Genomic DNA, 25,037 nt, shown 5'->3' with positions numbered 1-25,037 from the left:
GCATTATTGATTCCTGGTATTGAATGCTCAAATAGAGCCAGAGGAAAATTTCATTTAGACATATTGTACTTTTCTAACATTTATACCCCGTTGAAAACAAACCCCTAGGTTACACGTTACAATATGAAAACTATGTAACCCCACCCAGTCAAAAGCTATGGGCAAAGTTTAAGTTTGTGTGGTTAAACAGACAGACAGACGGATGGACAGACGGGCGGGTCAAAAATTATATCCCCAAATCGTCTATACGGGGGCATAAAAAATGAATTGAAGTCATACTCAAAGATTATGTGCAAGGTTAATTTTTGTAGATAAACAGACAGGCGGACTGATAGAGAGACAGCCAGACGGACAGACAGGCTGAGGGCAAAAACTATACCCCGAAACTTTGTTTATTATTTACCCCAAGATTCGTGTATATCTATGACACGCCTAATTCACAAAAATGAGCTAAACATAGTTTCACAGTCGATAAACTAGGTTTATCGGTTGTAAACTATATTTACAGACTGTAAACTGTAGTTAACAACGTTGATCCCATAGATTGGTATGATATTATTGTTTTATATATATATATATTATGATTATCCCGAAAAAGTAAAGTATGTGTAGACATTATTGTAACATTTAGATCAGTTTTGTTGTATAAAGATTTCATGATTTTTCAAAGAGTATAATATTGAAAGGGGGCATTCGTCTATTTGATAATGTGTAATTCATGTGAAGAGTTACCTCCTTTTATGCAATGTATTTGTTAACCGCAGATTGATACGGATATGTTAAAATATTTTATGCTATATATTTATTATTTGTTTTTATAATTTTCAGGGCATTTTCCTTTATCCTGTTTCCTATATTCCAATTTCCTATTTCTATGTGTTCATCTGTGGTGAATTAGAATAAAATGGAGATGTCCTGAACCCTATTTTTAAAACGGACTTTCTTATATTTCATCTTCAACTAAGAAACCGTTACAACAACTCTTAACTATAGTTCACAATTGTAAATAAAGTTTACAGACGTGAATCTATCTTTATTGATCAACATTTATTGTTAACGTTACAAACGTGAATCTATCTTTATCAACAAAATCTATCGTTAACGTAAACTTATTACAGACACAGTTAAACATAGATTAGCATTCGTAAACTATAGTTAAAAACCGTTGATTGATTGATTAATTGTATACTGTTTAACGTCCCTCTCAGTCTCCAGAATATTTCACTGATATGGAGACGTCACCATTACGTGAAGGGCTGCAAATTTAGGCCTATGCTCGGCACTTAGGGCCATTGAGCTGGGAGGGACCTTTATCGTGCCACACCTGCTGTGACACGGGGCCTCGGTTTATGCGGTCTCATCCGAAGGACCGCCCCATTCAGTCGCGTTTTACGACAAGCAAGGGGGTACTGAGGACCTATTCTAACCCGGATCTCCAGGGGGCTAAAAACCGTTGAAAACTATAGTAAACGAATTTCAACTATAGTTCAATCACGATTTGTAAACTATAGTTTATAACCGATGAACCTAGTTTATCGACTGTGAAACTATGTTTAGCTCATTTTTGTGAATTTGGCGTGCCATGTTATGGCTTGAGAGCCAAAAATCTGCCCAGGTCGAACACTGCATGCAACGAAAGTATCGCGCACCGCTGCTGAAATGTTTACATTCTGAAAGATGGCGGGTATTTACACTCGTGAAAAATGTTCATCAGATTCGGAATCAAACTTGTACGCGAACTGTCATGGCTCTCAGACAAAAACAAACAACAAAAAATGTGATATGGATATGGTTTCTAAATGGACTAAAAATACTGTGGAACACTTAGGTTTGTTTTATTACGAAGAACCAACATCTTTACACGAATTCAAAATTATGTTGTCCAGCAGTGGTCTCAAATTCGTTAGTGGGGCACCTGCTAAGTTAACACACCCGTTAAAAGATAAATCAAAACAACTTCTGGACACCCTGACCGACGTAACTAAAAATAGTCTAAATGTGTCATTTAATATTGATGAAAATAAACCAGACTTTTACAAAGGGACAGTGAAAAAGGAGACATCAGCTACCAGAAGAACACTATGGGAGAAGAGAGAGAACATTGACAATGAACATCGAGATGATGATGGTTATACAGCTGATTTAGTTCCCAAGGAAAGTGGTTTATCAAGGTAGCTCGACCAAAGCATTGTAATTTAAATTAACAATGATGGTTTTTAAACACTTCTGGAATGGAAGTTAAACACTTCTGGAATGGAAGAGAGGTTTTATATTATTCATCGATAATGTATTGTATTATTGATGAGTTTATGATGATATTTTGCTAACTTTCCTGTTATAGATTTTGTGCCATGTAGAGCACCTTACTAATGATGCAGGGGTCATACCTGGTAGAGTCGTACATGTTCTCCTTTCCGGTTACATAACTTGATAAGCATAAAGAAAGGTCAAGGAAGGTCACATATAATTATTCTATAATGTCACCTTTAATAGGATGATACCGTATAGCGGGTTTTTTTGGCGGGTGTAAAATTTGGCGTTTTGCCTGCTGAAAGGTACCCTCTTGATAATTTTGGTTGTGAAAATCCTTTTTTTTTAGCGATGTCACAGGGTTTCATCTCTTTAACAATTCATGAATATATATTGAATGCTAAGTTCATTATTGAGTCAATTTTTTAGCGATTAAAATTTTAGGGGCCAGCACTTGATGTCTTTCAAACGCCAAAATACGCCATTAAGATTTCATATATATCCCGCTATACGGTAGACATTGAATTACAGCTCTACACAGAGATCTGAGGTAGAATCTTGATAGTGTGTATTCACTGTATTGACAATTTGAATGCTTAACACGGCTAGAGTACTTTCTCTTGATATGTTCAGTAGATTCAGAGTTGCACTGAAAATCCTTTTTTTTTAAGATGTCAACTGTTTCTGTTAGAAAACAATTCAGTGACATATATATTGAATGCTTCCTTACAATGTCAGGTCCTGAGTCCAATCATGGCGTTGGTCTCATGATAAACTTCACTCGATATTTTAGGGGATGACTGCAGCACTTGATGTCTTTCAGGGAGGAACAAATCCTGATTGAGAGATTTCTTATATCTCCACCAACTACGTTAAACCTTTAAGTGACAAACAACCTGTAACAATGCATTGAGGTATCCACAGCTAAGTTTTGATTTCTTGTTTCAAAATATGAGTCGACTAGTGCTTGGATCAGACTGTTGCTTCTTAATGAGAGAGACCTTTTAATAAGCTGTAAAGAATATCTTTCATATTTGATGCACAAAGTCACAAAAATGCCCAGGACCTCTATTACAAAGGAAAATGGTACTTTAAGGATATTTTAAACTGATTATATATCCTATTTTAATTTCAGATTTCAATTGCAGACATGTTACTAGTCATACGAGGAAATTTCTGAGTCTTATTTACCTTACATCATTGAAAATGGAATTTATGAAAATACAGTTGCATTGAATGAATAAAGACTATATGTATTTATATGTTTTATTTTTCTCTCCATAAACTGTCATATTTTTATGCTTTCACCACAGTAAGTTTTGTTTTATATCACTTATAGACTTGTTCAGTAATGTAAGGAGTCTTGTCATAAATTGTAATTTTAGTATTTTGATGTATATTATTGCCATGTTTACTTATTGGTAATTAAAATATACAATCATATCTAAAATTCTTTAAAATGGCACTCCTAAAAAAATTTAGAAATGTTGCCGCAATTTGGTTCGATATCAATGACAAAAAAGTAGGCTTTTAAAAGCTGTACAGTAATATCTTTCATATTTGATGCACAAAGTCACAAAAATGCCATGCTTATTACAAAGAAAAATTTCTTTGAAATTCTTTAAAATGCTACTCAAGCTATTATTTTCCTCACATAACAAAGAATTGCAAAGGCCAAATTTCTAGTATTTTTTGGTGATAAATGTATGTCTGTAATACAAATGCTTATTGTGACTTTGCATCTAGCATTCTATATGGTTTTCTTTTATCATACTTTTTATTCATATTGACAGACCTGGAAAATCTAACAAGAGAAATCAAGTATTGGGAGGAGTTCCCATTACAAGTATCCCAGATCTCCGTGTTGTTTGTTATGGACAATTTCCCTTAACTCTAGGAGTGGTCACAGTCAAAGAAGTATGTATACTATATTACTGTATTACATGAAGCAAAAGTCACGATTATATCTGACAATGTTATCACTGTCTTCGATAGCGCGGACAAGATTTTTTAAAATTCTTTAATCAATAATTTTTAATTGAATCCTTTCATATCATTCTTTACATTTGATGATGAATAAAAAAATTCAAAAACTGAAAAATAATGAAATGGAACTAAAATTAAGAAAATACACTGTATTTAAAAAATATTTATTTTATATTATTTATAAAAAGTTATTTGGAGGTAATGGCCTGTTTTACATCTTGCCTTTCGGCACAGCATACCTAAATAATACTTGAAAATATTAAATGTTGTTACTTTTTAAAATGTTTCTCTATTAAACTGTAATCAAGTCCCCAAAAATATAAAAAATGAACTGTATATGCAAGTGGTTTTTATACTTATTCACAATTTTAAACATGTTTCATGTTAGTCTGCATGTAACATACCGTATATACTCGCCTGTAAGTCGGTATTTTGGGAGTTGAATTTTGGTCTAAAACTCTATGTCCGACTTATAGGCGAGTCATCAAATAATCATTATTTTCTGAAGGCGAAATGACTTTTTTATTGGCATATCCAACGAGTAATGAAGTCTGGCTATATATTATTATGCATGTATACTTAGATTATACAAAAACTACAAGTAATGCATATTTAATTATTTTATTTGTATTTTAAGTGTGTATTACTTATTTGTTTCATGTATTAAAATCAATTATCCTTCGTCCTCTTACGTACATTCATAGCTAAATATGCAGTATCCAGCGCATGTGCAGATAATGACCACTAATTCATAAAAACAATAAAAGATTTCCCACCACTACCCATCATAGTTATTTCAGTGCTCGCTCAGAGAAGACCACCCGTGTTGTGTAACTCAACTCTTTTTTATTTTTACTTCTGTTTGGACGTATATATCTTTCTTTTTGTGTTTTATTCCTTTATTATGGCTGACAGTCAGGATTACATAATTATTCACCATCAATCAGACTCTCCAACTTCACGTACAGTGCCAAATTCAACAGCGACGGACCCAAAGGTGCTGACGCCATTACTTAACATCGCGGGGCACGCTGCCTCAGAGCAGCCTCCCATTGTGCCCACAGAGGCTTCAATGCCAAATGTTTGTGGTTCCAATCCCACCTTTTCCGTGGCAATGCCACATCTGAGCACCATCAGCTCAAAGCCTGGACCTCGTTTTTTGAGTCCCCAACAAGTTGAGGATGCGTGTAACCCGATACACCATCCATTTAGTGCTTTGGCGCAAGGTTCGCCCATTCGATGGCTTCGCCAGTCTTCGCCTAATATGAAGCCTTTAATTGCAACACCAGTTGCTCATTTGCCGGACAAGCGTTCTTCCGAGGTTGGTAGTACTAAAACTTTTCCGGACTCTGCTGCACGGCCTGCTCTGTCTTCAACCGGAAATTCTACTGACATCACACCCAACATGGTGGCGCCCATGCTTGATGCAAACACGGTGGCTTCATTGCACAAAGCCTTGGGAATAGACACTATTGTCCAATCTATATAAGAGTTATCGTCATTAATGACATCTAATAAACGACGTGACGAAAAACAGGATGATACAGATGATGACCGGCCATCTAAGCGAATGAGATTGACGAATGCCGACCGGGCTCTAAAGTCTTGATGACGTTTCGGATACGGAAGAAAAAGCTGATGAAGATTCAGATTTAGAGGACCTTGACGACTCAAGATTTGGCTCTGCTTTTGTTAAAAGCAAGACCTCCAGTAATGTTCACAAATCCTTGGCCGACATGATGAGTAAAGCCAGCACATCGACTGCAGACTCTGATTTTGTGAAGGACATTCGGGAAAAGTACAACCGCCCCAGTAATGTTCCCTTTCTGCTCGTCCCAACAGTCAACAGTTCAATTTATAAGAAGATGTCTCGGTTCAATAAAGATTTAGACCATGGCCTCCAGAAGACCCAGGGTACCCTCTGCAGTGGCATTTATGCTGTAAGTTTACTTTCTGATAAACTTTTTGATTTGAAGAAGTCAAACCCGGATGATGACATGATCAATGAATTACTCACAATATCAGAGGATGCCACTTTCCTTCTCTCTCACGCCTCCTTTTTGATGTCTAACTCACGAAGAGAACATTTAAAACATCTATTTCAAGGGGACTACAAAGAACTGTGTAAAAAATAACAAGAAGTCACAGATGAGCTTTTTGGATCAGAGCTTTCTAGAGCTTGTAAGGATATTACAGAAGCCTCACGGGCAACCACCAAGATGTTCAAAACAAACAAAAATTCCACTTCCTTTCGTTCACAGTCTAAAGATTCCTTTCGAACACAAGCCAAAGATTCCTTTCGATCGTACAAAAAATTCAATAGTCCAAAACAGTCAAAAAACTACAGATGGAACCCCTATCCGTCAACTTCAACTTCGACGAAAACAACGGTATCAGTAAACTCCAAGTCACAGTAGGTTCAGGAAACTTGAAAAATCACTTAACATTTTGGAAATCATTAACAACAGATTCAAAAATATTGGAAATAATTCAAGGTTACAAAATAGACTTTTTAATGATGCCTTATCAACACAATCCCCGGATAACTCCAGTGCCAAAAAATATGGCCAAATTAGCTTTAATTCAGGAAGAAATAGATTCTCTTCTCCAAAAACAAGCAATTATTCCTGTGTTGGAAACTCCAAAGGAATTTATTTCAACAATATTCTAGTTCCAAAGATATCTGGAGGAATGCGACCAATAATCAATTTAAAACCATTGAACAACTTTGTTGAAACATTTCACTTCAAAATGGAAACGCTTCAAACGGCATTAAACCTACTTCAGGAGGGAGACTTTCTTCTCAGTGTGGATCTGAAGGATGCTTACTTCAGCATCCCAGTACATCATCACCATCGAAAATATCTGCGATTCATTTGGAAAGAACAGAGGTACGAGTTTCAGTGCCTACCCTTTGGCCTCAAATCTGCCCCACGAATTTTCACGAAATGCACAAAACCAATTATGTCAGCTCTGAGGTCTCATGGTCATAGAGGCATAATTTACATCGACGATTCTCTATGGATGGCAAGGACTGCCCAGACAATGGAAGAAACAGGTACTTCTGTTGTGAATATGTTCCAACAAGCAGGATTCCAAATCAATGAGAAGAAATCCTCACTTTAACCAACCCAGTCAATCAAATTCCTAGGCTATGTTATAGACACAATGAAGATGACCGTTTCGTTACCTCAGGAAAAAGTAGAACACATTCTCAAAGAAATTCAGAACCTTCCTCTTCAAATACAACCAAAAATTCGTTATGTAGCACATGTCATAGGCCTTCTTGTTTCAACCTTTCCTGCTGTTTACCAAGGCCTCCTCCACTATCTTTATTTGGAAAAAGACAAGACAGAGTCTTTGTTTCTTGTCCAATCTTATCAAGGGAAAATGACTCTCTCTCCAGAATCACAAACGGAGCTTCAATGGTGGCTTCAGAACTTGGAAGCGCTCAATGGAAAACCAATACATTTTCAAGATCCGACCATAATTATAACAACAGATGCTTCCAAAAAAGGATGGGGGGGGGGGGGGGGGGGAGCGATGAACCACTGCCGAGTGTCAGGCAGATGGTCAACAGAGGAGATGCAGCTACATATCAATTTTCTGGAATTGAAAGCAGTTCATTTTGTGCTGATGACAGTAGCAGATTAGATTTATGGCCAGAATATTCAAATTCAAGTGGACAACAAAACGGCAGTAGCTTACTTGAATCATATGGGAGGAACTCATTCAATGTCAATGAACTCCCTGGCAAAGGAAATTTGGGAATGGGCATTTGTGCGAAAGATTCATTTGACGGCTGTACACATTCCAGGAGTAGAGAACACGAATGCAGATTTTTCGAGTCGACATTTTATGGATCAAATGGAATGGCAATTAAATCAAACCCTAACTTACAAGATATTTCAACAACTTTTCCATCCACAAGTGGATTTGTATGCAAGTCGTCTGAACTTCCAAATTTCATGTTATGTGTCATGGCAACCAGATCCGTTGGCCTGGAAAACAGATGCTTTCTCAATTCCCTGGACAAACCTGAAAGCCTATGCGTTTCCACCATTCAACCTAATATCTGCTGTTCTTCAGAAGGTGATAAGGGACAATCCTGTATTAATATTGATAACTCCCTTTTGGAAGACTCAACCATGGTATCCACAGGTTCTTCATCTGTCTTGCAGGAATCCAATTCTTCTCCCTGTGGTGAACAACATGTTAACACTACCGTACGACAGAGAACAGACACACCCGTTAGAGAAGACTCTCAAATTAATCGCGTGGACAGTGTGCGGAGACGTTACGTTACAAGAGGATTTTCGACGAAAACAGCAGAAATTCTCAGCAAAGCATGGAGAATTAAAACTAATAAACAGTACCAATCTGCATGGAAACTGGGCTGGTGTGGCAGAGTTTGGATCCCTTTCAAGTTTCTATAGTCGATGTTTTGGAATTTTTATCTTGTGAATTTCAGAAAAACAAATCATATAGTGCAATTAATAGTTACCGTTCAACTCTATCTACCACTATTCCGCCAATTGATGGCTTTCCTGTTGGAAAGCACCCAACTGTTATTCAATTCATGAAAGGTGTATATAATTTAAAACCTACCGTTCCAAAATATTCATGTGTGTGGGATGTTTCAGTTCTGAAATTTCTTAATTCATTACCATGTAATGACAATTTGTCACTTAAGGATTTGACATATAAATTAGCTATTTTAATAGCTTTGGTGTCTTCAGATAGCCTGTACGAATTTGAAAGGCGGATTCCGCCTGGAATTTGGGTGGAATATTGGCGGAATTGAGCAGGAGTTTGCAAATTCCGGGCGTACTTGAGCAGGAGACGGAGTTTTCGAAAAGTTATGCCTCAGTAGAAGAGATGTTTTCCAGGCGTAATTTCTAATATCCGGGCGTCAGTTTGCAAGTTCAGATTTTCCAGGCGTAAAATGGCAGGAAAACAAATTAAAACCAAACTTACGCCTGGAACTTTCAGGAGAAGTAAAAGCCTCTGATTGGTCAATTTTAATTATCAATGAAGGGTCATTTCAGATAGGAAGTTAAGTTTGAATTTGATCAAGAAGGGAGGGAGTTTTAAGTGTGAGTGAAATAGAAAATGCAGATATTTCAATGTTGAGGCTTTTACACGTCTTCTGGATGACACAGTATCTGCTGGTAGGTGTGATTATTAATATCTGGTACATATTTGGGTAAATTTGATTATGATTATGTATAATTATAGTTATATAACTTGTTAACCCTAAAATTACTTTAGATATTTGAGTTTCCTTGCACACATTCTGAGATACATAACAGATAGAGGCTGTCAGTCTCCAACTGTAAAGTACGGAGTAATAATGTAGAACTGTATTAAGTAACTTGTTTAAAGATCATGATTATATTGAAGTGGTAAAATGTACGGGTATTGTAAAAAGTTTATGTATAATCCTTAGACATTCGATCATGATGGAGTTCCTTACACAAAAAATTGGAAAAGTCTTATAGATTATATTTCTATACTATGTAAATGCCCTGTCATTACATTTTCTTGCAGTTCAAAAAGCTAAAATTTTAGCTTTAACAAGGTACATCATAACCTAAATGTTTTCTTGGTTAATATGGCTAATATATAGGTTTTTAGGTCACATAGTATTATATAATTCTAGGCGGAATTTTGATACAGGGGTCATTTTAGTTTCCAGACGGAATCTTTTTCCGGGTGTCATTTTTCCAGGCGTAACTCATTTGCATATTCCGCCTCAAAATTCCGGCCAGTTTCCGCTTGGCTTCCGCTTGGTTTACGCCCGGAGCCTCTGTGTAACACCTTATATAGAGAGAAACAAACTGACGCCCGGAATTCCCTCTCCAAGTACGCCTCTATTCCCCCTACATTCCGGGCGGAACATTTCGTACAGGTGGGGACAATCCATTGCCCTTTTGGATCTTACATTTTTAAAGATTCTTCCATCAAAGGCAATTTTTGTGATTAACAAACTTACAAAAACCTCAAGGCCAAACGTGTAGTATTACCAGCTAACACTAAGTGTAAGAACTTGTGTGTAAAGTCAACTTTACAATTATATTGAACGAACTAAAGACTTGTGTAGTAGCTCAATATTATTTATCTCAATATTCAAACCTCACAGACAAGTGACTTCAAGTACAATTGCCAGATGGATTAAGTCTGTGTTGATTTGATCTGGGATAAGTGGATATGGTGCCCATTCCACTCGAAGTGCGTCTACTTCAGCAGCTTTAGAAGCAGGACTTTCAGTGAAAGACATTATGAATGTGGCTGATTGGTCAAATGCATCCACCTTCAACAAGTTTTATAAAAAGATTACTGTGTCATCTGACATTTCCTTTGGAAAGGCAGTTTTAAAGTCCTCTGGTTAGGTAAGAATCAATTTTATAATTATATACTTATACATGTTTATCTACTTTGAAGTCTGCATATTTAGCTATGAATGTACGTAAGAGGACGAAGGATAATTTACAATTAGACAAGGGTAAGGTATTTACCTGTAGGATAATTGGGATTATCCGAGTCCTCTTCGTACATTCAGAGCTAAATCCCTCCCTGCCCATCCCTAATTTATGTGTATCACATGCAACTATTTGTGTCATCTTTGCTCGCACTTTTAAACTATGATGGGTAGTGGCGGGAAATCTTTTATTGTTTTTATGAATTAGTGGTCATTATCTGTGCATGCGCTGGATACTGCATATTTAGCTCTGAATGTACGACGAGGACTCGGATAATCCCAATTACCCTACAGGTAAGTACCTTACCCTTGTCTAATTGTAAAATATCATAGTCATCTCGAAAAAATTAATAATTAATAAATTAAACCAGGTTAGACATCAGTGAATTTACTTGAAATTGTCAACCAAATGTGTCAAAAAGTGGTACCGACTTATAAGTGGGTCAATGACAAATTCCTCAAAAAATACCTAATAAATCCAACCGACTTATAGGCGGACCAACTTTTAGGCAAGTATATACGGTACCTCATTGCTCGTTGGCATCTTGCTTGACAATTGCAACAATACAAATACATCTACACTGTAATACAAAACATTTTTCAATTATTTTACCCCCAGGAGAAGCTGACTATGCCGTGTGACCTGGATGTATACAGTGCAGAGGAAATTCCAGCTGATGCTCTGGGACAACATGCTGGGGAAATGTTGTTAGAGTATGAATACTCACTATTTGAGGAGGCAGTCTTTGGAATTCTATGTTTTAGGACAAAGGTCTGCTTACTTTTTTTATTCCAACTCACTGATGCATTAACAATAAAAACTTTACAAGAATCAAGAGTCCATGGTAATCTTTTCTTACATTTGTCCAAAATTTGAAAACTAAAAAAACCCAATTCCCCCTCCCCCAAGATACACACATATAAAACAACATTAAGAGGAGCATTCAAAAAATGTTTACAGACAAAATGACAGATATTAACAGGAAGACAGACACTTTGCCTTTGCATAAGTTCTTTTAGTTTATGTCTTCTGTAATATTGTAGATTAGGAAGCTATGACAAGAGTGACAATATCCATAATAAATGCCACTTTCAGTAGAAATAGCTTATATAATTTTGAAAAGAAAAAAAATGCATTTACTTGTATGTAGTTCAGGATAACATTGAAATTTAATGATGTTCTTAAACAAATATTCATCAAGAGTAAAATTCAATGATTTAGAATATAGTATTATAATGGAAAGGAGAAAACTAGTTTTTTCAATGAACATGGAGTTGTGAACATTTACCAACACTGGCTTCATGAAATCCATCATCATAATTAGTATATAATGTGTTTGTTTCTATTTGTTATTCGGTTCACTAAATAATCATGTATTCTATTTTGCAATGGGTTCATGTGGAGTTTTTCAATTGCAACTATTTTTTCATGTGAATAATACCCAAAGGACTCTGCAACAGGTTTATGCCAAAAAAATCACATTGTACCTTAATATTCATTCTATGTTTAAGACCGAAGAAATGAGCATGATAAATATGTGCCAAAGCATACATGTTAACCTACTGTGATGAAAAAGAGGGAGATTCAGACCTCAAAAGTGGTAGCATTGCGCGCGTGTTGTTTAACGCTTGGATTATCGATATCTTTCATGTAATATACATGTATATTATAAGCCTTAAATGAATTCAGGTACCTACACTAATTAATCTTAAATATCAACAGCAAAAAAGAAGACAGAAACACCTTAAGTTTGACATAAATTGTACAAATTCAAATATTTTTCATGCTCATCATTTTGCTTGGATTGGCTGCTTTACTTAGCCTTTTGAAGAGTGATCTTTGCTGAAATAGCCTAGAAGCAATAATTCTGAATGTTCATTCAGTTTTTAAACAAAACAAATGATGACATGGTTTAATCTAGATCTAAAACAAGTTCATATCTTTCGTTATATAAATCAGATTTCCCGCGATGATCGAAAACGAAAGTAGAGATGTGCAACATGGCTTGGTCAATCAAGTGATTTCTATTGACTTTATTGATAAAGTTGTTAGCTTCTGTGCTTTTAAAGACGATGTCAAATGTTTTCATCTAATTCTTAAAAGCTGTATCTTCTTTTTCATGGCAGGGATGTTGATTAATTGATCGTAACCAATGTAATCACTGGTAGTCTTGTGTTGTTGTCGTTGTCAAATCCGTGCTTGAAATCTATGTACAAAAGAGCGTTTGTGTGATTCCGAGTCAAATCACGCGATATCTAGCGAGATTTTATGAGAGTGGCTTCAAAAATGGATACCCAAGCGAACCAAAAATACTTTAGACGCAGCTTTTGTAGAAAAGCGGTAGATTTCTGAATTAAATCGGTAGGCGGGAGATGGAGTGAAAAAGCGGTAGACTCCCGCCTAAATCGGGAGAGTTAACATGTCTGGCCAAAGCATTTGTACTCACGGTGAGGCGTTAATGAATGCATTTGCAGGGGTTTTCAGAGGAATAAATACATTAATTATCAAGCTGCCAAATTTTTTAGTTGCTTACCTTTAGTCATGGAATCGAATTTTTGAAAACGTTTTTGGCTTATGACCAATCCTTCGTACGTGTTAATTCATTCTTTATTTGTATAGTATAAAGTATATCTCCAAAAATCTTCATTTTAAAATCAAACTTTAAAAATCTTGGCAATACCAGAGAGCATTACATAATTGAGGACTTGGATCTCTTGACAAAACCAGAAGTAATAGTTCTTTAAATTGTACAAGTAAGGTATGTTATTGAATAGTGTTTTTTCTTTCTATTTCCAGTTGATTTTTACATTCCTTAAATTGAGTGATGAGCATTTCCATTCAATTTTGAATCATAAAGACCACTGTGATATATGTGCACGCAGTATAATATACTATACCAGACCATATGACTACCTGATAAGGGAGCAGAGAGAGGCGATTCTGGAACTTTTGTTCTGGTTAGGTTTACAAACATCTTCCATATGATGAAGTTTTGAATTAAAAAAATGAAATTAAAACTATTTTTGTTATCATTTCAAGCATATTTGCCAAAAAGTTTTTTACGAGTGTAAAATTAACAGAAAATAACACATGCATTTCAATTTATTGGAACCAGTACACGTGTATCTCTCATACCTGCTTGTTGCAAAAGGAGAATGGACCCATCCCTGCAACGCAGTAAGGGCCTTATCTTGTCATGTAACTGAATCAAGCTTACAAAAACTTGAAAAAGATCACGTGACGTCTCAGGGTATGGCGGCTTAGTTTTGAGCTCCGGAGATTTTGGTCAATTTAGGGCATTTCTAGCAGGATTTAATATTCGTATTTTGGTTGACTGTTTGTTTCTGTGCTTTGAGAGAGCTATCTGTGATATTTGTGAAATTTCTGCATTGACAATGCCGTCAGACAGAAGAAAAACCGGGGCTACTTCTAAAAAACAGGTTGAGGAGTGCTCACAGAAGAATGCAGGTAGTGAACCGTTAGAAGACCCAGCCGATAATGAGTCAATTGTTACCACTATTCAGGACATTAAATCATCAGTGGAAACTATTAGAAATGATTTGTCGGAGGGTGATCAGAGTGTAAATGCAAAATTAAAATATGTTTCTGAACAAAGTGAGAGCAATTATGAAGATATATCTTTGCTGCGTCAAGAAAACGCTCAATTGCGGAGAGAACTGGAATTACTACGATCGGTTGTAATCCGAATGGACAGGAAAATGTCCGTCATCGAAAATGATGTTACGGATCTTAGATCAAGGTCAATGCGGGATAATATCCTCATTCATAATTATCCTTTCGAACCCAACGAAAACCTAACCACGTCCATGCCAGCTACTTTTAAAGAACTTCTGGGGGTGGATGTCAGCTTTGTAAGGATTCATAGGAATGGGGTGCGTCCAGAATATAATTCCGATCGACCTGTATCCATTACCGCAAAGCTGACTGACCGTAGTAAAATCAACACAATTCTTAATGCCCAAAAGCTAAAGAAAATTGCTAAACAACCATTGCCTTTCTTTATTACAACGCAGCAACCTGCATCTATTGTTTCCGCTCGAAACAAGGTGTTTGATACGGCAGATAGTTTGCGCAGCCAAAACATCACTGTTAAGATTCAAAAGAATCAGGTCATCTTGCCCAACGGCTCCACATATAAAGATGACGTACCATTTCTCACAAATGCAGATGCTTTATTGGTAACACCTGAAGAGACAGAACACCTAGACTCGGTTGAAATAAAAAACTCGGACCCAATCAAAAAGGACGGTTCGGAATTTATGGCTTTCGGTGCTCGAGTTAAAAATGTGGATGATGTGAAGAAGATGTACAGCAAAGTCCTAATAGATCCCTATGCAGCAAGTGCTGATAACCGAATTTTGGTGTACAGATTATCTACAGAGAACGGTACCGTTCACGAAAATTATCATGACGATTCAGAACACGGGGCTGGGCGTAAGATGCTGCGCTACATGAAAGAAAACAATATAAACAATGCAGCTTTCGTTATCACAAGGTGGATGGGGGATGCCCATATTGGACCCCAGAGATTTTCAATTATGGAACAAGTGATTAATGAAGTCGCCAATTCTTTAGAAATGTGACTTTTCAAACAGTTTAAGACTGACGGTAACTATAATATCAGGTGACCTTTTTGATCTTGTAAATATGTTCATTTTTCATATATAGGCCTAAGTACGAATATTAATGCCGTTTTCCCTTCAAATTCAATACAACGAAAGTTTTTATTAAGAATATTATTTTTGTTTAATATATAAATGGGTAAAGCCGGATTTAAAAGTAGTTTTCAACTTGGAAAATATATTCATACTTTTCCGGATTTAAATGTTTACCCTTTTTGGTTTACTATTTTTTTCTCGAAGCGGCATATCCGATATGATTTGTAAAATGTCTTTGCCCTATCGACTAAATCTCTAACAAGACGTGCACACCTATCACTCTATGATGCATGTGTCTTTATTGCTAAACCATTCTTTAATCTCCTCTTTTATCTTCTCTTCTATCTTTCGCATGTTTAGAGCAACACTTTTTCTGATGGTGAGTAAATATTTGTCCAAGTTTTTTGCACCAGTTCAATTTCATATTTCATGTCTGGGTTTACAGTAGTTTCAGCAAATTGTCAGGGTCTTCATGATTTTAAAAAGAGAAAGGACGTATTCCAATATTATAAGCAATTTCAATGCAATATTCTGTGTCTACAAGACACCCATTTTACAAGTGATATGGAGAATGATATTAGAAATGAATGGGGATACGAGGCTTATTTTAATTCATTTTCGTCAAAGTCAAGAGATGTTGCTATTTTTTTTAATAATAATTTTGAACATAAGGTTCATAATAGAATAGCTGATGACGCGGGAAATCTTTTGGCTTTAGATTTAACAATTGAAAACAAGCGTCTGAGTTTAATTTCAATATATGGACCAAATGAGGACACACCCTCATTTTATGAAAGATTGTCAAATATTGTAAAGGACTTATCAAATCAAGATGTTATTTTGGTTGGAGATTTTAATCTAGTTTTAGACCCAGAAAAAGATTATTTTAATTATCTTCATATTAATAACCCAAAGGCAAGAAGCAAAGTTCTAGAAATCATCTCTGAGTATGATTTCAGTGATATTTTTAGAGAAATGCATCCTGATGAAACAAGATATACTTGGCGTAAACCTTCCCCTTGTAAACAAGCAAGATTAGATTTCTTTCTCATATCAAATTCTTTTTTAAATAGTGTTCAAGAAAGTAGAATTTTGAATAGTTATAAATCTGATCACTCACCAATATGCCTAAAGATTAAATTGAATGAGTTTACTCATGGAAAAGGTTTGTGGAAATTTAATAACTCACTTCTTAAAGATATTAAATATATTGAAACGGTCAACAAAGTTATTCAGGAAACAAAGGAAAATTATGCATTACCTATCTATTCTAAAGAATATATCAAAGAAATATCAGATTCAGAAATTCAGTTTACTACGGATGAACAGCTTTTCCTTGAAACACTCCTAATGGAAATTAGAGGCAAGACCATTTCTTATTCTAGTTATGTAAAGAAAAAAAGCAATGAGAAAGAAAATCAGTTAATTTCTGAAATCGAAAATTTGGAAAAAGACTACGATAAAAATATTCAAACAATTTATAATAAGAAAAAGGAATTGGAAAATATAAGAGACCATAAACTTATGGGAAATATCATAAGGTCTAGAGTAAAATGGATGAATGAAGGAGAAAAACCTACTAATTACTTTCTAAACCTAGAGAACAGACACTATACAAATAAAATAATCCCTAAATTGATTAAAGATGAATCAATTGATTCAGAAATAACAAATCAGAAAGATATTCTTCTTGAAATCGAAAAATATTATAAAGTACTTTATGAGGCTAATTCTGATATGACAAATGTTGATCTAAATGATGATACTTGGGACATTGCTGCAGAAAAACTTAGTGATACACAAAAGAATAGTCTTGAAGGGGAGATAACTTTAAATGAAGCATTACTAGTTTTGAAAAATATGTCAAATGATAAAAGTCCTGGAAGCGATGGCTTTACAACAGAATTCTTCAAAGTTTTCTGGAAACAGCTGGGAAATTTCATAGTAAGATCAATAAATTATGGTTACCAAAAAGGAGAGCTTTCTGTTACACAAAAACAGGGAATTATCACTTGTATACCTAAAGAAGGAAAAAGTAAATTTTTCATAAAAAATTGGCGCCCAATATCATTATTAAACGTTGTATATAAAATAGGATCTGGCTGTATAGCAAGTAGAATGAAAAATATCTTGAATACAATTATAAGTTCAGACCAGACAGGTTTTGTACCTGGAAGATACATAGGAGAAAATACCAGGTTAATCTATGATCTAATGCATTATACAGAAGAAAAAAATATTCCTGGAATGTTGTTAATGATTGACTTTGAAAAAGCTTTTGACACTGTGTCATGGAATTTTATTGATAAAGCCCTGAAATTCTTTAATTTTGGTCCTTCTTTAAGAAGATGGGTTTCATTATTTCAATGTAATATTGTATCAGCAATTAATCAAGCCGGCCACCTATCTAATTTCTTTAAACTAGGCCGTGGTTGTCGTCAGGGTGATCCAATTTCACCATATATATTTTTACTCTGTGCAGAAATTTTAGCTTTAAAAATAAAAAATAATAAAAATATAAAAGGGATTAAAATTGATGGGGAGGAATACCTAATGTCTCAATATGCAGATGACACATTAGTTATACTAGATGGAACAGAAAAATCCCTAAGAAATTGCATTGAAGAAATAAATCAATTCTATAAATTATCAGGACTTAAAATAAATCTCTCTAAAACACAAATAGTCTGGATAGGAAGCAAAAAATATTCATCTGAAAAACCTCTTAATGAAATGGATTTTCAATGGTCAACACAATTTAAAGTATTGGGTATTTATTTTGATGTTGACTTAAGTAGAGTTCCAAAACTCAACTATGACAAAAAATTGGTCAAAATTAAGAATATAATACTACAGTGGAGTAAAAGACGTACTACCCCCTTGGGTAGGATTTCACTTATAAAATCATTATTAATAGCACAGCTAAACCATCTTTTTATTGCTTTACCTTCACCTTCTGAAAATTTTGTTAAGAATCTAAATAGTGTTCTATTTAATTTTCTTTGGGGATCAAAAGTGGACAAGATAAAAAGAAAACAAATTACTCAAGATTACAAGAGTGGAGGATTGAATATGATTGACTTAAATAACTACATTAAGAGCTTAAAATCATCTTGGATTAAAAAACTACTCAATGGACAGGAGTCTAAATGGAGATCACTTGTTCAAAAAGCTTTTAATATTAAAAAGTTATTTAATACTGGTTCAAATTATATTGAAATAATACTACAAAGTATAACTAATGATTTTTGGAAAGATACTTTAATTGCTTTCAAAAATATAGAAGACAAAATGAAAATAGAATCATGGGAAGATTTTATCTCTCAACCATTATGGTACAATAAAAAACTTAAAATTGACAATAAGCCCATTTTTTACTCCAAATGGTTTATTAATGGTGTAGTTTTTATCTCAGACTTGTTAGATGAAAAGGGAACTTTTCTAGAATTAAAGGATCTACAAGCAAAATTTCATATAGAAACCAACTTTTTAACATATGCAAGTTTACAGAAAGCAGTAAAAAAAGCTATGGCTGTAGAAAAAATAAACAAAGAAAGAGTAAACCCAAGGCCCATCCTACCTTTTTATTTAAAATTATTCTGTCTATGTAAAAAAGGAACAAAAGCTATGTATAATATTCTGAATACAGAACATATACTGCCTGTTTCAAAAGTAAAATGGAGTAAACATTTTGAAATTGAAGATTCCCTATGGGAAATGATATACAAAATTCCTTTTCAATGTACAAAAAGTTCTAAATTGCAATGGCTACAATTCAGAATAAATCAACATATCTTAGTTACAAATAAAATGTTATATAAAATAGGTTTGAAGGATACTAAACTATGTAGCTTCTGTGAGACATGTGAGGAAACAATTTTTCATATTATGTGGGAATGCCAGAAGGTTCAGGAGCTTTTACATAGTTTTACCATTCTTTGTGAAGCTCATAATATAGACTTTCCAAAAGATAGTTGTAATTTCATATTTGGGAATCCAAAACCCAACAATACTGAATTAAATACAATATTTTTATGTATTAAATCATTTATATACAGAACTAAATGTCGGAATGAGGTTTTAAGATTACAAGCGTTACGTGGAGATATTAAAACATTGCTATCTACGATGAAATATAGTGCAACAAAAAGTAATCAAATTAATGAATTTAATGATAAATGGAAAGACTGGCTTCTACTCATGTAAGACCCTGAAACCAGACACCTAAAGATTTCTTGCAATGCTTGGACATACATAGACCACTATTTTATTTCTATGAACATGCTTTTCTGTTCTTCTTTCACCTTTTCTCACCTCTCTCTCTCTCTTTTCTTCTTCTTCTTCTTTCCTCCTCTCAATCTCAATTGTCATTATTATATTTTTTTTGTATTTATTTACTATATGTATTAATGATGTTTTGATGTTAATAAGATATTATAAACATGTATACTGTGACAATTGGTATTAATAAAAAAAAAAAAAAAAAAAAAAAAAGCTTACAAAAACTTTCTTCAGACGATGTTGACAAAAATTTTAAATACCTGTACTATAGACGTAAATTATGGTCACAGACCGGACTAACAGAATGGTAGAAGGATTCGGTTGTTTAGCTCATGGCTTAAGGCTCAATTTGGCTTTTTTTGTGGATATCACATGTTTAACTTTCCACATTTTCATCTTTTTCTCTACAACTATTTGAAATCTCTCAGCAAAATTTACCACAAGTCATTCTGAAGTAAAAGGAGTTTAGATTTGTTCAAACAAAGATTCACTTGAAGTTAAAGGAATTTAAATTTGCTCCCAGGTTCACATTCACTTTAAAGGAGATATAAAGAGGAATAAGTGAATATTTAATGAATCTTTAAAAAAAAAATCTCAACCACAAGCCAGAAAAGCTAAAAAAAGGTATGCGAAAGCTTCAATGTGTACATGATGTAGAATCAAGTTTGTTCAGTTAACAATTTCTGGGGCTAGAGTAGGGCCACCATAGGGAATCAAAGGTTAATTTATTAGGGATATTTGAGTATAAAAAAATTTTGATCTCCTGTATGGCAGCGTATGGTGAAGGTTGAAGTACCTGAAATACAAGCTGAAGTGCAATGTCAATAGATACTAAAACCATGGGTAGAGTTGATCAAAAATAGGATAAATTCCAAGGTCAAATTTGTAGGTATATAAAGAAAAGGTCTTGTCACAATAAAAATACTCTTGTAAAATATGAAAGCTATAGCTTCAACCAAACAAAATTATAACAAACGGACAGAATAAAAACTATCTATCCCCGAATTTTCGATTATGGAGGCATTAATATTAAGAAACAACTTTTACAGAAATCATAAATAAAGTAGGGGATATATAGTTTTTGTTCTGTTCGTTCGTCTGCTAAAACTTGAACCATTTCCATAACATTTGATTGGTTGAAGCTATGACTTTCATATTTCACGCTTTTTCTTGTGACAAGGCCTTTCTTTGACGACCAACATAATTGACCTTTGCAAAAATTTATCAAACTTTAACATTGACCATACGTTTTGAAGAGTTGGTGCTAGGGCTTTCATCTGTACATGTTAACGTATTGTCAGTGTGACAAGACCTTTCCGTGGATATAAATATGCTTGACCTTGAGATTAGACGCACTTTTCAGTTTATAAAATGTTAAATAAACATTTACAGGTATTTTGAAAATTGCCAGTGAATGGATGCATTACATAGAGAATAATACATACCCTTTTCCATATCACATCCTGTATCAACCCGAGACACGGTATTGATCGAGGGCTGATACAGGATGTGATGTGTAAAAGGGTATATTTTATTATTTTAATTACATACTTAGTAATATTATACAGAACACATTAAGGTGAGAAGAAAATAAGTAAATATAAATCATGCACGGACTTCTTAAAATGTACACAGTCTATTGTCTCATACAGTTTCGGGTTGTTTCTGCATGTACTTCTATTACTAGATATTACTAGATATCGAGGGGCCTTAATGGTCACAGGTGTTAGTATACTACAAAACTTAATTGCATACTTAGTAATAAATACAGGTTTTTTGCATATGCGATATGGCTGACGTCACAATAGCCGTATCAGCCCTGCAGGGCTGATATGGATTTGCGGGGCTGATATAGGTTATCAGCCCTGCAGGGCTGATACGGATCAGAGTCACACCCCTAGTAAATTAAACCTCAAAAAACAGTACTTGTGATCATACACATATTTTGGGGATTACATAATTCTCTTAATTTTAACTTTTTGAATGTAATGATAATCTGATAAAAAATAGATTATTTTAAAATTACGGATTGGGGACATTTGAAATAGAAGTACATGCAGAAACAAACCGACACTGTATGAGACAATAGACTGTGTACATTTTAAGAAGTACGTGCATGGTTTATATTTACTTATCTTCTGTATTTTATTACGAAGTATGTAATAAATAAAATAAAACATACCCGTTTCCACATCACATCCTGTATCAGCCCTCGACCAATATCAGCCCTCTGGCTGATATTGGTGTCTCGGGCTGATACAGGATGGGATGTGGAAAAGGGTATGTATTATTCTCTATGTATATGCTAAGACCTGTGACCATTAAGGCCCCTCGATATCTAGTTATTGCTTATGGTCAAACCGAGAATTCTGACTCGGTGGCATTTAAGAATTATCAATATCAAATTTTTAAGTATTGAAAATTTTCACATTGAATGCTTGTAAAAAAAATTTTTTATTTCTATAATATATTCTAAAAGAAAGTATATGATAAATATTACACGGTTTGACATATAATATACACGCCGACACTCTCATTTAATTCAAATTGCTAATGTTTTTGTAATTTTCCTTCGCTTTTTTATAACTAGAGATACTCGTACAGTTTAATATTGCCTTCTTCATCCCCAACCCAGAATTGACTGTGATTGTCGATACAAATGGAATGTGGACTCGTTGGTGTGTCCCCTTGTTGTAGAAGAAACCCGCCAAAGTTCCCATTAGGGTCAAGGATATGGACACAGTTGTTGTTTGAATCAGCAACAAGGATTCGCCCGTAGCTATCACAAGTAATACCAGCAGGTGAGAAGCTTCCCTTACATTGGTTGTTTGACGGGCCTTCGAAAGCAAATTTGAACTTTCCATGACGATCAAGAACCACAACTCTTCCTGAACCCATGGATGTTTTGTCTGTTACACAGATGTCCCCGTTGATGTTTTCGGCAACTCTATACGGTCTGGTAAAAAGTCTGTTATTGTTTTCAAATTCGTACACACTGTCTAATTTTAAGTCTTTTGTATATTTGGCCACAAACCTCCTGCTGTTGTCCGAGGCACATGAACTGTAGCTGTCGGTCATACATATCAGAAGACTCCCGTCATTACAGACGGTGAGACCACGTGGATAGTACGGTAAATGGACCGACTCCATGGTGACTGTTGAAATTTTATAACGGACCAACATCCTTTTGTGGAAGCATGAGATAAACAATTCGTCTTCTGTGGAGGCAGTGATGTCATCCACTTTATGGCCAATCGGGACAGAAGTTTGGGGTGTACCCTGGTTGTCGAGAAGAGCAATAGTGGAAGAATTCCATCCAGCGCATGTCCAAACCTGATTTTGATGGGTTGAAGATGTCGTTAAAGCGTGTATTGGTAATTCTTCCTCTTCTTGAACTTCTTCCAATGATGAAGTTGGGAAGTCGAATCCTGTCTGCATTTTGATGTTTACATCTTGTAAACCTCGAAAACCTACTGATATTGACCGAGCCCAGAAGCGTCCTTTGTTCCTTACCGCCAGACTCCCGAAACCTTGTTGGATTGATTTTGGCGTCAGGTCCCCAAGTTCAAAGGTGATGTCAGTTTTCTCCAAACGAGGTGTCTGTCCTCTGTCGCTGTAGTCATCTAAAATGTTGTTGATTGTTGGCAAGGCGTCACAAACCTCTAAAGGAGAACCATACTGCAAAATGTTGTGAATATACTGTAGAGCACTTCCAATGCCCAACACCTCTTGTTCAATGAGTGTTTCTAACGAGGTACACTTTTCAAGTCCCTCTTTTTCCTTCTCCAAGACTTCGGAAATCAGAGCATCGCTCGCCACATCGATTTCGTGCTTCAGATGTTCAGCTCTGGCAAGGATGCTATTTATTACATCTTTAATGTTATTGGAGAGAGCTTCGGCGTGCTTTCTTGTATTGTATAACTTCTTTCTTAAAACCTCAAAATACCCATTCTCGATCGATGTCATCTTTTGAGATACTTGTTTACGCTTTGTGTCCATAACAACTGAAAGAGGCTTTGTCCTATGACCCCTGTGCACCGGCTCCTTCCTACAAAATTTACATATCGCTTTCGCACACATTCTGCAATGATATGACAATTCTTCGCCATGATCAACGCAGGTACTTGGAATTTTCTTGCAAGCTGGTCTGTGTAAATCATCGGGCAATGGTATGTTGCTTGATTCGAAGCTTTGAACAGTGTGTTCCTTGGAAGCATTACATTTGAGGTGTATCACGCGGCAAGAGGAACACAGGTTTTGGTCACAGTCGAGACAGTGGACTTCTGCTTGACGACCATCCTCGCACAGATCACAGGTTATGGTCAACTGTATCTCATCACCGGGTTTTGATCTTATGAATGGGTTTTTGGGTAGACCATTGATACCTTCAGGAGGAATCGATGTAGTTCTTGTACACAAAGTACATCTGATAACAGTTGCGTCACACCAGACCCTTTCAAGACAAGTTTCACAAAAGGTATGAAAACATTCCAAAAGACGTCCATCGATCGGGGTTTCGTAACAGATTCCACATTTTCTAAATACTTCCGAATCTTCAAAATGAGCCCCTAGTTCCATCATGATTGGAGCTTGAGGATAAGGCTGTGTTTCAACTACAGTGTTATCGACAGAGTGACACCATAATGCAACGTCGTCTTCGACTGCAAATCCGTCTTCGGTCACTGAATTGTTCCGTGACAAACCCATTGTGGCGTGATGACAAATTGTTCTGCTTCTTTGACTTAATTTATTTGCAGTGGTCTCTGTGAACAGAAAAAAAGTGTAGGATGGTTAAAACAATCTGTCACTCGGTTCAAACATCTATCATCATCGAATTCATGCATGTTAGAGATGTTTTAAATTTAACGTTTTGAATGATCAATCACAATGAGAATTGTGAAAGGATAAAACATACTAACCTTTGTATCTTTTGCAGCTATCCCAATATTAATTTTAAAAATATATCTAATAAGAAATTGTTGTATGAGTAATCTTTTCTGACGATAAACACTTAATACAAAATTTTAGGAGTGCTGTTGACTTTTATAAATATACCATCATCTATGCACTATTACTGCGAACTTTATACGTCACTGAATACATTTGCATCTTAATGAATCCGCTTCTTTAATGTGATAAATAATCATTAAAATGATAAATAGACAAACAAACTGATGATTGTTATCGATAAACAAGAGGCCCATGGGTCACATCGCTCACCTGAGAAGCTTTGACCATTCTGTTCTTTACTAGATTTCCCCCTTGTAATACATATTGTGACCCCACCCTACCCCACTGATCATAATTTAGACAATTTGAAATCTACACTACCCCAGGATGCTTCCACATAAGTTTCAGC

General features: G+C 35.2%; 4 protein-coding genes across 4 annotated transcripts; 3 read left to right on the top strand and 1 right to left on the bottom strand.

Annotated features, from left to right (window-relative positions):
• The first annotated feature begins 1,662 nt into the window (after positions 1-1,662).
• On the top strand, positions 1,663-3,410 carry LOC134275711 (uncharacterized). Its single transcript, XM_062757980.1, has 2 exons — positions 1,663-2,171; positions 3,386-3,410. The coding sequence occupies exons 1-2, from the start codon at positions 1,678-1,680 to the stop codon at positions 3,408-3,410; spliced, it is 519 nt and encodes a 172-aa protein (XP_062613964.1). The 5' UTR covers positions 1,663-1,677.
• A 138-nt stretch (positions 3,411-3,548) lies between these two features.
• LOC134275714 (uncharacterized) lies at positions 3,549-13,735 on the top strand. Its single transcript, XM_062757985.1, has 4 exons — positions 3,549-3,562; positions 4,044-4,167; positions 11,337-11,489; positions 13,515-13,735. The coding sequence occupies exons 1-4, from the start codon at positions 3,549-3,551 to the stop codon at positions 13,701-13,703; spliced, it is 480 nt and encodes a 159-aa protein (XP_062613969.1). The 3' UTR covers positions 13,704-13,735.
• Positions 13,736-14,113: 378 nt separating this feature from the next.
• LOC134275710 (protein IMPACT homolog) lies at positions 14,114-15,556 on the top strand. The gene has a single exon (XM_062757979.1). The coding sequence runs from the start codon at positions 14,114-14,116 to the stop codon at positions 15,320-15,322; it is 1,209 nt and encodes a 402-aa protein (XP_062613963.1). The 3' UTR covers positions 15,323-15,556.
• A 6,585-nt stretch (positions 15,557-22,141) lies between these two features.
• Positions 22,142-24,757, bottom strand: LOC134275734 (E3 ubiquitin-protein ligase TRIM71-like). Its single transcript, XM_062758014.1, has 2 exons — positions 24,598-24,757; positions 22,142-24,441 (listed from the first exon to the last, which is right to left on the bottom strand). Exon 2 carries the CDS (start codon positions 24,383-24,385, stop codon positions 22,265-22,267), a length of 2,121 nt encoding a protein of 706 aa, XP_062613998.1. The 5' UTR covers positions 24,386-24,441; positions 24,598-24,757; the 3' UTR covers positions 22,142-22,264.
• Between the last annotated feature and the right edge of the window lie 280 nt (positions 24,758-25,037).

This window comes from Saccostrea cucullata, unplaced genomic scaffold (assembly GCF_032062105.1).
Source record: "Saccostrea cucullata isolate Sc308-1 unplaced genomic scaffold, CSIRO_AGI_Scuc_v1 ctg419, whole genome shotgun sequence".
In the NCBI taxonomy this organism is placed as follows: domain Eukaryota; kingdom Metazoa; phylum Mollusca; class Bivalvia; order Ostreida; family Ostreidae; genus Saccostrea; species Saccostrea cuccullata.
The sequence above is the reverse complement of the archived record's forward strand: the minus strand, read 5'-3'. Positions and strand labels throughout refer to the sequence as shown.

Excerpts from the sequence above, each read along its gene's own strand:
- LOC134275711 (XM_062757980.1), top strand. The coding sequence starts at position 1,678 with ATGGCGGGTATTTACACTCGTGAAAAATGTTCATCAGATTCGGAATCA. Across the intron at positions 2,172-3,385 it reads AAGGAAAGTGGTTTATCAAG|ATTTCAATTGCAGACATGTT; the intron begins GTAGCTCGACCA and ends TTTTAATTTCAG.
- LOC134275714 (XM_062757985.1), top strand. Across the intron at positions 4,168-11,336 it reads GAGTGGTCACAGTCAAAGAA|GAGAAGCTGACTATGCCGTG; the intron begins GTATGTATACTA and ends TTTTACCCCCAG. Across the intron at positions 11,490-13,514 it reads TTCTATGTTTTAGGACAAAG|TTGATTTTTACATTCCTTAA; the intron begins GTCTGCTTACTT and ends TTCTATTTCCAG.
- LOC134275734 (XM_062758014.1), bottom strand. The coding sequence starts at position 24,385 with ATGGGTTTGTCACGGAACAATTCAGTGACCGAAGACGGATTTGCAGTC.
- LOC134275710 (XM_062757979.1), top strand. The coding sequence starts at position 14,114 with ATGCCGTCAGACAGAAGAAAAACCGGGGCTACTTCTAAAAAACAGGTT.